Source organism: Eumetopias jubatus, unplaced genomic scaffold (assembly GCF_037043125.1).
Source record: "Eumetopias jubatus isolate StellerSeaLion01/CBP00866 unplaced genomic scaffold, mEumJub1_p1.0 scaffold_5, whole genome shotgun sequence".
Classification (NCBI taxonomy): Eukaryota; Metazoa; Chordata; class Mammalia; order Carnivora; family Otariidae; genus Eumetopias; species Eumetopias jubatus.
The window spans coordinates 125,500,924-125,513,835 of record NW_028274811.1 but is presented as its reverse complement, the minus strand read 5'-3'; the positions used below and the strand labels follow the sequence as shown (position 1 = coordinate 125,513,835).

Below are 12,912 nucleotides of genomic sequence, written 5' to 3'. Positions count from 1 at the left end.
TTTGAGAGGCATTAGAGTGTAGTAGAAAGAGCTCTGGGTTTTCTTTAAAATTCCTGAGTCAAGCCCTTACTAATTCACTAGCAAGTTAACTAGCTTCTGAGCATCAATCAGTGTATTCATTTTTTTAAATAGACGTGATAGTATCTACCTCATAAAGTTGTGATGAGGATCAGGCCACCATTGAGCCCATTAAGGGCTCAATAAATATTCCCCTTCCCAACGTAATCTCCTCTTTCCTAGGAGTAGAAATGGCTCACTTGGTAAACTCAGAGAGAGTAAACAGATCAAAGCTTAGTCAGGGGCAAAACTGATTCAAAGAGTATTTGCAATGTGCTATCCCTCTAAACAACTCTTCTCTTCAAAGCTTTTGACCTGAAACTATCCCTTATGAAGAAATAAATGGTGACTCCTATCTGCTGTCCCAACTATAAAGAAGAGCTTTAAGAAAACGGAGGTTCCATATTGGAGAATGTAAAGAAACTGAGACATTCTAGAGTAGCTGATGCCAGGACTATGCTTCCAAGCAAGAAGCTTGTTGACTGGAAAAACAGAAGAAAAATATCACCTCTTGAGACTCTGCCCCCTGGCTGTTTTTCTGCTGCTCTGGTAGACATCTACCTGGTGGACTGGAGTTAAGAGACATCATTCATCACTGCCCAGGACTCACTCACTGAGCTGGCCTACTTCCCCTCCTAGCACCTAAATGAAAATTGGTGGCACTGGATAAATGTGGGATTTGATGGGGGGAGAGGAGAGAAAGTACATAGAGCTCCCAGAGAGAGAGAGAGAGTCTGGCTACGGCTGCTATGGCTGTAGAGAGAAGAATACAATCAGTGTTGGCGAAGGTTAGACTTTGGGAAACGGGATCTAATGCACCTAGTATTTAGAAAGATTAATCCCCTTCCTTCATCAATATTGGCTTGTCTCTTCCTCCTAGGACCTGTATCATTCTAAATGATAACTTAAATAATTTAAATTTCTTAACCAACTTAAATAATTTAACTAACAAATACCTTCTGGACTAGCCAGGATCCTACCCATCCTTGGAAACAGTGTTATATTTGAGTAAATACATTTCTAATGAAACAGCCAACTTAGAAATGAACTTGTAAAACCAAGCCTGGTCTTAAATTGTTATTTGGTTATTAGATATCTAAAATTCCTAATATCTTGATATGGTCAAATCCCAGGTGACCAAAATGAGTTTCTTGTGTCTATTGTGCACATTTTATGTTATAATTGAATGACAAGTGTTTAAATGCATTTAAATAAAGATCAGAAAACAATCAATTCCAGTAAAATTATGTTTAATTGGAAGTAAAGTAAGGTTTATGAATACTTACTTATTTACTTACTTATAAGATGAAGCAGTTATTTCAGTGTGACTTGGTCTTTATTTAAGTAGGCAGGAAAAAACTAGATGTTATCAGTGCCTTTTAGAATTCCTATGTGCTGTTGATGATGCGGTGTGCAATAATGCACACTGAAAGTTAGAATTAAATGCCTTACCCCAAATGAAGTTCCAGGAAGATTAAAGCTTCAATATTTTAAAACAAAGCAAGCAAACAATCAAAGAAGGAAAAATGAATTAAAGATTTATCTAACTTGGGAAGAAGGAGGGAGATTAAAGTATATAACTCTTGAAGAAATCTCCTAATAAAAAAGGTGTGCAGACTTTATTTTATAAAAATGCAAAATACCTGTGTATTTTAGAGTAATAATATATGGCCAGCAATTAGAAAAACAGAGCAAATATTTTACACATAGGCAAAGGGTAGTTATCTTTATTATGCAAAGAATTTATAACCAAATACACACATATACACATATAAACTCTTCAACTATTAGGATTTAGTAAATGCTTAGAGAATACACAATTAGGAGAAATGGTTGACCTCATTAGATGTTAAGTAAATTGAAAGGAAATAAGAAACATGTACTATTTACTCATCACATTCACAAATTTTGTTTAACAATTTTTTATGATAATTCTCTCAGCTCCTAGCAATAGAGATAATACTACAGCCTTCTCATTCACTAACAAAGCATTGAACTGAGGGGCCACCCCACTGGGAAAACAATTTGATAACATCAATCAAGGTCATCATAGTTTTCAATGCACAGGTTTCCTTTCTCTAAACTGCACTAAAAAAATATTCCTAGTTCTAAAACAGCTTTCATACATCCATCATGGTGTTCTTCATAAAAGTGGAAAAATGCTAACCAACCTAACTGCTCAACAACAAAGGAAGTATTAAGTAAATTTGGTACAATCATTGGATCTGATATCATGAGGCTAAAAGGGATGCTTATGGTGACTGTATCTGAAAAGTATATTCTGTGTGATTTCCATATATTTAGCTCTGTATGAGAACATTCTGAAAAGAAACTCACAGAAGCCCTGACAGTGGTTGTTAAGCTCTGCTGGAGAGGTAGGTAGTCTGGGAGGTGGTCAGAAATGTGAGCTCCGAGTCCAAATGCCTGGGTTTAAATCCCAGCTCCGTCACTTGAGTCGCTTTTTGACTTTGGTATTGAATAGCTATTGGAATCTGGCAAGTTCGAAGTTCACTGTGATTAGATTTCTCCATCAGTGCTTTGACGATAAAATAATACCTACCTCCGGAGGGTTTTTGTGAGGATTAAGTATACATACCAACACAAGTAAAACACTGACAATGCTTGGCGTATGGCAGGAGCTCAGTGAGCATTAGCTATTTGCTGTTTAAGTGGTAGAACCAATAGAGGCAGGCTTTTGCCTCTCTTTTCTGTGTTTTCCAAATCCCCTTTTCTCTCTTGAACATATTATTGTTGCATTGGGAAAACGCGATAAATATTTTCCCAAAGGCCCTGAAAACTGGATCAGCCAGATTTTCTAGCCACATAGACTCAGACTCCTCCTTGGAACATCACAGTATATAATCAAAGAATGGATACTTCATGGTTGCTGAGACCCAAGAAATGAAATTGGAGTTGCTGTGACAGCTGAAATGAACTTTGTGCCTCATTTCCTAAGAGAAGAAGCCCATTTCATAAGAAGTTAGGATGATTCAGTTTCCTTAAAGAACTGCTTGCTTCCTTTGGAAAAACTTATGTCTACCCAGTATTCTCTCCCCCTTCCCCAACCTCTAGCTTCTAGGTAACTCAATATTTCTCTGTAGCTCACATGTTTTAGTAACAGCAGGACAGAAATTTAGAAAATATTTACAATACTGGAATAAGTACATTTTCTTGGGCAATGAAAGTAAATTAGGGAAGGGGGAGGGAGTAAATTTATTCAATGTGTTTGTTGATTTCTGAACACTTCAAAAGCTATCGTGCATAATTTAATTTACAGATAAACTTATTTTTTAAATATATTTTAAAGTTCCAGGAGCAGAAGGAAAATTAAGGGGAAAATTGCCTTCTCTTTCTCTTACTCCCCCCTAAGTTTTCAGGGAAAAATTTTGGAAAAAAGTCTCTGCTCATTTTGGAGTCTTCTTTTGCCAGCAACTAACAAGTCTGTACAATACAGTTGCCAAGGTAATACCAAGACCATGTAGACAGAAAGCATGGTGTGCAGACAGGGAGATGATGAAAATGGATTAACAATGTGAACAAGAGGAATTTTTTTAATTGGAAAAAAATAAAATTACACTACCCTTTATAAGTGGTTATGCTAGCAGTCCTAACATCTGTTGTTACAAAGGAAATTCATTATGGGTTTTTTTTTTCCTATATTGCCTTGTTCATGGATATATATGATTTGTCTCCTAGTTATGCCCCTATCTTTGTAACTCTGTACTGAGCCATGTCAAAATGGGTTCTACTGCATTCAAGTTAGACAAAGAAATTTTTCATTTGCTGAAGCCAATAACATTTTTTCTCTAAGTTCTGCTGAAAGCCCTGGACTCAGCCAGACCCTTCCAGACTACAACCAAAGAGACAGGAATACCCCTTGCTCCTAAGGCTGTACAAATATTTGCTGCTTAAATAAATGTACTCTTGTCTGACAGCAGTGACCATCAGCTAAATAGTTCCTCATTTCTCTAGGACTATGTCTTCAGTTTTAAAAAAGACTCAGTTTTTCTCCGTTTCCTCCCCCCTTCAGGTACAATCCTTGGATTTACCCTCCGACCCTACAAAATGAGCTACCGGGAAGTCAAGTACTTCTCCTTTCCTGGGGAACTTCTGATGAGGATGTTACAGATGCTGGTGTTACCGCTTATCATCTCCAGTCTTGTCACAGGTACCCTATGCAGTATGGTTTTCTTCCTTTTTTTTTTTTTTAAAGTGTGCTTATTGCAAAAGATCGCTTAGAAAAGCAAACACGTTAGGTTTCTGCTGGATGCATGCTCTGTTCTAGAAAAAAAAAAAAGTCCCTTCAAAATGATGGAAAGGAGGCTTTAGTAATGCATGAATGATTGTAACTCTCGTATTTTACCAATCACAAGAGGAAACGGATTTGAACAACCACGTAATCTGGTCTGCCTCACTACAAAAGAGGCACCTTGCTAAACACTACACAACCAGCCTTCTCTGACCACAGCGATATAGTTGACAACAGCGTACAACAGGTCTGTTTTCTCACCCTCTTATCCCACCCAGATAACATCTGGTTGGACAGCCTATTAGCTATTGATGCAAGAATGCTTGTTCTCAGAGCCACCAGGACTTGAGCGGGAGCCTTCTTGGAAGCCTCATCAAGAGGTAATACCCACAACACACGCACCAACTCTGCTGCTACCAACACTTTATCTTTTCCTGGTGAACCCGCATGATTTCATTTCCTTCTCCAGTTGTCCCCCACCCCTGTTACCTTTTACGCTGGTGGGAGAATGGGGAGGGGGCGGGAGATTTCCCCATCTGGATATTTTGTCCGTTGACACTTGGATTTTCAATGAGTGGAAGCTCTTCAGGGTAGGAGCTATTTTCTGTGACAGTAAGCTAGCTATTGACTCCTGCATGGGAAATGCTTCAGGAGTCATTTGTACATGTACTGGTGAATACCAACAGAGCCAAGAAGTTGCAAAAAAAAGTTACTATCCATTCCTTCCTGCCCACTCTTCTCTTTCCCCACAGCACATCTCTGACATGAAGAAAGAATGTCCATAGACACTGTCCCAGCAGGATGGTTTCTGGGTTTGTAGCTAAAGCCCAGAACTCAGGTACTCCTGAACCTGTTCTCTTTTCCACCCTTGGCTCACTGTCCCTCCTTGGGCACATCACTCCCCCTCTATGTGAGCTGGCTCTGAGCATCTTTTCCCCTCCCAGTGAGTTCTCAAGGATATTTATAATCTCTTTTCAAGATCTCTGTGTAGTAAGAACTTCATAGCACAACTCAAAAGTCATGGGGCAAGATTCTGACTACTACATGCCTGGGAGGGCTAGCCTTCCTTGGACAGGAACTATGTCAGCTTTTCTCCCAATGCCTCGCGGATCTCTACTGGCTTCCATTGTTCAGGTCTTTAAACAAGTGATTGCCTGTACACAAGTCTCCCATTGGAGGAGAAAGTGCCCATAAAATAATCATGTAGGCAGGATGATGGGGGTGCTTGTCACCGAAGTGACCTGGCCCATTGCTGACCAGGGGTAACCATAGCAGCCCCAGCTCTTATCAGAGAAGCTAGATTAATGCTGATGTGAGCTTACATTCTCATTTTCTTATCCACGTATTAACATTTTTCTGGGAAGCAAGTTCTTGCAGTAGCACTAAGAGGACGGAATACACTCACATGTGTCATTTTATCTAGTGGAGCAGGGCATCCCTCTTGCTCAGTCCTACTGGCTGGCGTCTGACGAGTCACTGCGGTCTTCCTGGACACAAACTTGAGGGGTTCTGGATTCCTCTATACTGTCTCTTCAAGGGTGAGACCAGGGTTTAGAGGCTTCTGCTTTCTGGTAATTGTGCTAAAAACCCACTGTGTCACTCTTTCTAAGAGGAAGCCCTCATTTGGTACAATTAGGGAAAATATTACTTCCCCTTAGTAGCAGTCTTACTTGACAGTTAGCTCAAAGTGGATTTTCCTGATGTTTTCTAACCCTTAGTACACCAACTTTATTGAAGGAATGCAAATTTCATTGAATGATTTTGCAAGAAAAAAAACACTATGTTGCAGTCAGTCCCTTTGCATGGTTGAAAAGAAATTTGTGGGTAAGCGGTGGAAAAACTAGCAACATTTATAATATTGAAAGGAATTATAAGCTGCAAGCAACCAATACCAAATGCACTTTTAAAATGTAACCCAATTGCAAGTTGGGGATGCTGCCACTTGGGACCATGAAAGAGTCTCAGCCCTTTTCCAGGACTGTTTTAAGATAAGGGACATAATTTAGTTTGCCAAAGATCTTTTTAAAGTGTTAACCTCAAAGCAGTAATTTCCAAGCTACATAGTATTTTGGATACTTATGTGCAATTACGATGAGTGATTGATTCAATAAGACTTTCCTTCAGGGTTTTAAATACAGTGATTCTAAACCAAAAGGGGGGCAAGAGGGTATGACCCAATGGGAATGAGGAACAGAGTGGGGGGACTTCTGCAGATTGCATGCATCCCTGGAGGACCCCTGTGTGTGTTGGGAGATGCTAGATAATGTGGAGAAAGTGTCAGAGAATGTGTTGCCTAGGAAGGGAACAAAGTCAGAGCCATTATTTTAGAATGGAAAAGCAAACTCAAATGCCTCCCACGGCCAAGCAGGTGAGATTATATATGAAGCTGCCCTTTCAGGCTACTTTTTGTTTTCTTACTCTGGTAGAGGCATGGATACAGAAAAATAGTTTTCTTAGACAGGAGAAGTAACAGGGACAAGCGTGATGATAAGCGGAAAGTGATCTAGCTACAGAATAGTGTAGACAAGGGACAAAATTTTTGCCATCTGTCAAATCTGCTGATTTTTCAAGAGAGTCCAGAAATTAAAAAATTTTTAAGAACCTCCAGATTTTTCAATGTTGTTACAATTAACAGAACAAAACACTGCAACCCAAACAAAGCTCATCTGCAGGCCCAAACCAACTCTTGGGCTACCAATATAGGAACTCAGGTTTGAACGTCGGTGCTACTCCTTGTAAGAGATGCACTGCTACCCGGGTGCACCCATAGATCACTGGGTTTCCCTTATGACCTTCTTCAACTATTGACAGCTCCTTGCCAAAGCTCCACTCGACATGATATTACTAAACACCACATTTATTCCCACCTGAACGAATAGCCATTAGAAAACTTCTCTCCATCTTCTGGGCATAACCTCATTGTGTCAGAGCTGTGCCGATCTTTCCTGCACCTGACGGGAACACCAGAATCAGAACTCAGGGCTCATGCTCCCCTAGATATATTTCCCAGTGGGAAAATATCTGACAGGCTCACTGCCTTTAAGTCGAAACTCGCAGAGTTTCTTCAGACAGAAATTGAAATGCTCGAAGCCCTTATTGCATTTATTGGATTAAGTATTTTGTTTTAGGAGATTCTGTACATTTAATTATATTAAAGTCCTATTTAAACTCAGAAATCTAAGTTAGGTTTTTGTACTTGAAACATCCACGTTTGTGAATTGGGGCTCTAAAGCTCCAATAAGCCGTGTCCTCCTCTTCCCAAATTTGAAATTCCAATCTTTCCGAATACCCTTGGTGTGTGTTAGCATTCCAGAGCTGCCAGAGAGAAGCTGGGAGCAAGCCTAATGGCTGGATTTGTACTCAAGTACCTGTGTTTCTGAACAAGAAGAGTAAGTCTGTGCCAACACACCACACAATAAAATAGAGCTTTGGTGCCAATTTCTATTGATTTGGTCAGCATAGGCAGCCAAGCTAGATATCTCATGCCAGAAATATGAGTTGGTTTGGCTGGTTTAGCCTGATTAAATTTACTGGATAATAATTAAACTCCATTTCAGGTTGTGCTTTGTAGACACAACTATCACCTCCTCCTTCATCTTTTCAGAAAACTAGTACTTTCTTCTTTTCTCATCTAAATATGTATTCCTCCTCAATTACTGAACTCACACTGTGTCTCCAGCTTTCTGGAAGCGGGGAGCATCACTTGACCAATGATCTCTGTGGCGTTGGGTATAGTGTAAGTAAAAGGGGAGTAGTAGGGGAAGGCCAACAGCAATAGAGTGGGGGCAGTGTCTGGGGCCCATGGCAGGGCACTCTGGAGTTGAGGCTATGAGATGGATGAATTGTATCTTTTAACATTCATTCATTCATTAACAGCTATTTTTTTGAGCTCTTACTATGTCAGACACTGAGCTAGGCACAAGAGAGACATGAACACAAAGATATGGTTCCCCAAGAGGATGTATATTGGGTCGAGAGGGAGAGCTTCCCTGCATCTCTGAAATCACACAATATTTTAAGCAAATCCTAATTCCAACTATGAGGGAATAAGGCTGGCCCTCTATTAGGTATAACCTCTTGTTAGGTGACCACAGGCTGAACTCCTCTGAGCGACTGGTTTGTTGCAGCTGATACAACAGCTGGCCCAAACCCAGCCAGTATGAGCAGAGGGTTGGGTCCAGGTCAGTGTCCCTACCCCGTCATGTGACATCTGAAGCACTGGGTTAAATTCTGGGAGGGGGGTACAAGGGAGGGCAACCAGGGCAACAAGAAAGACATTTGATTGATTTTAGGAACATGATCTAAAGTCAGACCCAAATCTGACTTTCTGAGTCATGGCATCTCCATCCCAAAGGTATATGGCTACCACCCCTATTCTCATTTCCTTAAAATGTTCTTGAAATCAATATACTTTTCCTCCAATGCTTTAGATCATTACAGAAAGTTCCTGTTAGTTGTCTTGTGGAGATAATAAATTACAATGTAATAAAATTCTGGATTGCTACTATTGCCTGCCAAAGGTTTTGAGAGCCTGAGACCTGGGCTCTCACTGTTTATAAAAAGATGCCTGGTGGGGGTGGGGCGGGGGGGGTCCAGGGTGGTGTTAAATGCATTTTAGTACCACAGTAAGACTTACCTTTCCTGTAATACAAGGACTGAAAGAATTGAAAAGAATGACTTTCTCCTTATGTGATTTAATGTTAATTAAGGAGGGGTTTCTGTCCCACCAGAATAAATAAATACCACTGTATTTACTCCACTTTGGAAACACTACTCTGGTCCAACCAGCCTTGGAGTATCTCCTCCAAGTCACTGTCTAGCTTCTGCCTAAACATTCCCAAGGACAAAAGATCTTTGGAAGCCATTTGTCCTTGGGAAACTAACAATTCCGTTTATATCCAAAATCAAACAAACAAGTATTTTTAAATCCAGAAAAACAGAACATTACCTGCCTCCCTGTAGTTCCTCCCCCATGTGACAAGCTCTGAGACATGCCACGTATTCCGTAGGCAGCTTCCTCCCCAATCTATTGACCAGTGTAGTCGGTGGAACATAGCACTTAACCATCGTTAAGGCCAACAAGCTTCCGTCACCAACAAGGGCTCTTTTGCCTGAGAAAATAAAAGAACAATAAGTGTTGTACCTCAAAGTATATCTCTCTGGCTTCAGAAAAAAATGGCAGTTACAATAAGAATAATCTAAAGGTTTGTCATTTCTTTTAACATGAGAGGGCAAAAAAAAAAAAAAAAAAAGAACGAGACAATTCCTAATCAATTACCTGGACATGTGAAGGGCTTATTAAGGGCTTGCAAAAATGAAAGCTAAAATCACTTAAGAAAAATTTCATATTTTAAACTATTGATTATCACAGGCCTGGGCTATAGCTAAGGCCTATTTGAAATACTCCAGGCATTTATATATGAGAAAAGGGACTGTAGACTTCTCCCCTTCTCCCCATGCATACATTTTATAGAAGAAAAAAGTGTCTATCGTAGGTGGGGAGGAGAGTCTTTGGGCCTCCCTTTCATTCTCTGTAAAACTAAGGTGATAACAGTACCTGTGTTGTGAGGATTTATGCCTGGCACAGAGCAGGTGCTCCGTTAGCGGTAACTTTTGGCCATCATAGTAACATCAGTAAGAGCTGTCCTGGTAGTCTGCTTTGTGTAAATTCAAGTTCTAGAGCAAGAGAACCCAGTTTCCATTCAGAGGCATGGCACGAAGCCTCCAGACTGTCTCCTGCCTGTGATCCTCGCCATAATCACTTTCCCATTAAAGGTCAATTTAGGAAACCGTGAAGTTAATCAAGTAACAACACGGGAGCCGGAGAGAATGCCTTCCTCACCACTGGAGCGGATTGGTTTCTGCCCTCCAGCATGGGATGTGATCCCCTTATCCCAGCTGCACAGTTCTAAATATTTTCATGGGTTATACAACTCCGCAGTCTTTCCTGGGAAACTCGGGCCCGGTGTGTGGTACCCCAGAATCCACAGGGCCCCGGGTTCCACACGCTGTGAGCAGAGCCTTGCCCTGCAAACCAAAACTTGAGACAAACCGAGTCTCTGTCTCAAGACGCGCACGGTCTTCGTGGTGGCCTGGAAACAAGTCAGCCGGAAAGAAGCCCCAGTGCAGCTCGTTTGAGGCCAATAGGCTGGTCCTGCTTTATTTTCTTTCTAGAGCTGCTCAGAAACATGGAAAGGGAGGCAAGGAATGTCCATCGAGAGAAGGAGGGCATAGGATATAATGGGAAGACCCGTCTGTGGGGTAGAGATCGCCTGGCTTTTTGTTTTTCTTCTCTTTTTTTGCAGCATATTGAAAGGAAATCTGGGTAATTATTTTTTACATTTTATTTAAAAAGATTTTAGTGGATTTGGGGTTTTGTTGGAATGTAGACAAAATCACGTAAGCCTAGCTATCTCAGAAAAAGTCTATGTCTCTGTTACAGACAACTTCATTCAGTAAACATTTGTGGAGACTTTTCCCATGCCAGCCACTTTTCTAGGACCTGAGGATACCACAACGAGGAAGACAAGGCCCCTGAGCTTAAGGAGTTCGAGTCTGGCTGGGAGAGAGGCCTGGGACTGCCGTGTGACAGGGTAGTGGTGACCTAGGCAGGGAGAGCCCGGTGGGAAACAAAGGACACGGGAGCAATGCAACCATCCCTCTTCCGGACTGTCCAGGGTTCAGGACACTAGTGCTCCCTAGCAGGACACAACTCTGTCAGCGGAAGAGAAGGAGCATCTGTTGTGGTTGTTCCTCATTGTTTTCCTCACACCTGACTCTTTCCCCATGAAATGTAGTAAGAGCCAGGGGTGGGGCCCTGCGAGTTTCCCAACAAAAATCACCTCCCCTCCCCCGCCCCAGGAATGTGGCCTCAAGGATGTGAAGTCTGAGAGAAGAGTCTCCTGATAGGGTTTTGACCACAGAAACTGTCCCTTTCAGGAGGGAGACTTGGAGACTTGAGGCTCTCCTAGCTGGAAGGCACACAGAGGTGATAGGGGGCAGCCTGGCACCCACAGTGGGAACCCCCCGCTCCACACCCCTGGAAGGTAGCTGTCAGCTGTCACCTGAACGTTCCACTCTCAGATGGTCCAAACTGTTGAGAAGTCTGTCTCCTGTAAGGTTCTCACAGTGGTCCTAATTGTGCTATATGGAGCAGAGGAGGATGACAGTTTTTCCAACAGTCCAAAGGACACCTAAACCCAAGCTAAGTGTCCCAGGTCTTCCGAGCCCTTCACCACCCTGGCTGCCCTCCCTTGTAGCCCACTCCCAGAATTGAACCCAGTGCTCCAGATGTCACACGACAGGGTAGGGACCCTGACCTGGACCCAGCCCTCTGCTCACACTGGCTGGGTTTGGGCAAGCTTTTGTATCAGCTGCAACAAACCAGTAGCTCAGAGGAGTTCAGCCTGTGGTCACCTAAGAACTGAGCGTTTGTGGAAACATGTTTGTGGTGTCAAATGTAACAGCTCTTGAGTTGAAAGATCAGAGGCCACAGGCTCAAGGCTCTCTGTCAGATGCAACCTTCCAGAAGGCTTGGGCCTGCATGAGTTGGGAACTCTTATCTGTAAATTGCAGAAGCTTCAAGTTAGTCTGTGGTTTCTATCAGTTCTGGTTTGTAGGAAATTTTTGAAAGCTTCCTTAAAAAAATTAAAAAGAAAGAAATTTTAAAAGCTTCCTGTAAAATTAAATCACTCTCTAAGAAAAATAAACTTTCCCCCTTATATTACCAATTTGGTAATTTCCTTCAAACCACTCTGGAACTATAGGTCTGGGGTGGGAGGTGTTGGGAATAGATGTTTTTCTTCTGTTGATGTCATAATGGCTTCCGGGAGAGTAAGTTACCTGATGAATTCTGACTGGAGATTTATGCTCAAAGACTGGAAGTGGTGGGTGGGGGCTGGGGGCAGTGGGTGCTTCTACAGTGAGACAGCATCTTATGCACCGCTCACTTCTGGAGGTCACAGTCTGAGAGTCTGTACTGTCCCATTCAGGTGAATTGCACTACATGGGACCTAGTGCCCAGGCATCACCCGCCCTCCCCCAACCCCCAAATTCTTCAATTAATTGGTCTGAAATGGGGCTTGGGAATTGATGTTTCCCTATAGCTCTCCAGAGGATTTTATTATGCACCAGGGTTAAGGACCACCACTTCGCAGTTTTTCTAGAATCGTTCTTTGGGGGTATGACCACTTATGTCAGGTCCTTAGGAGTTCAGATACACTGTCTTCCAGGAAGCATTCTCTGGCTTTTCCCTCGCCCCTACTAATACATGCTCCCAAAGGCATAGCATGATTTATTCCATATGATTTTAGTTAAAATCATTTAAGTAAAATGAATGCTTACCATTTGTATGAGCAAAACCATATAGAAATATATAGAGCAAACCATGAAAGTACTCCCAAGCACACAGAGACAACCAGTCTATTGATTCTGATTTGAATGGACTTCTTCTAGGAGAACCACTTCCCCTGAAAATGTTTGGGAACCTGTGTCCATTATAAAACACTTGTCTGGGGACACCTGGGTGGCTTAGTCGGTTAAGCTTCCAACGCTTTTTTTTTTTAATTTTTTATTGTTATGTTAATCACCATACATTACATCATTAG

At 41.8% G+C, this 12,912-nt stretch overlaps 1 protein-coding gene across 1 annotated transcript in view; it reads left to right on the top strand.

The window, feature by feature from the left end:
• Nucleotides 1-12,912, top strand: part of SLC1A3 (solute carrier family 1 member 3) — a 77,104-nt gene that overhangs the window by 17,084 nt on the left and 47,108 nt on the right. The window contains exon 3 of the mRNA XM_028098100.2: nucleotides 4,088-4,225. Coding sequence (XP_027953901.1) covers nucleotides 4,088-4,225 — 138 coding nt within the window. The remainder of the gene's footprint in view (nucleotides 1-4,087; nucleotides 4,226-12,912) is intronic.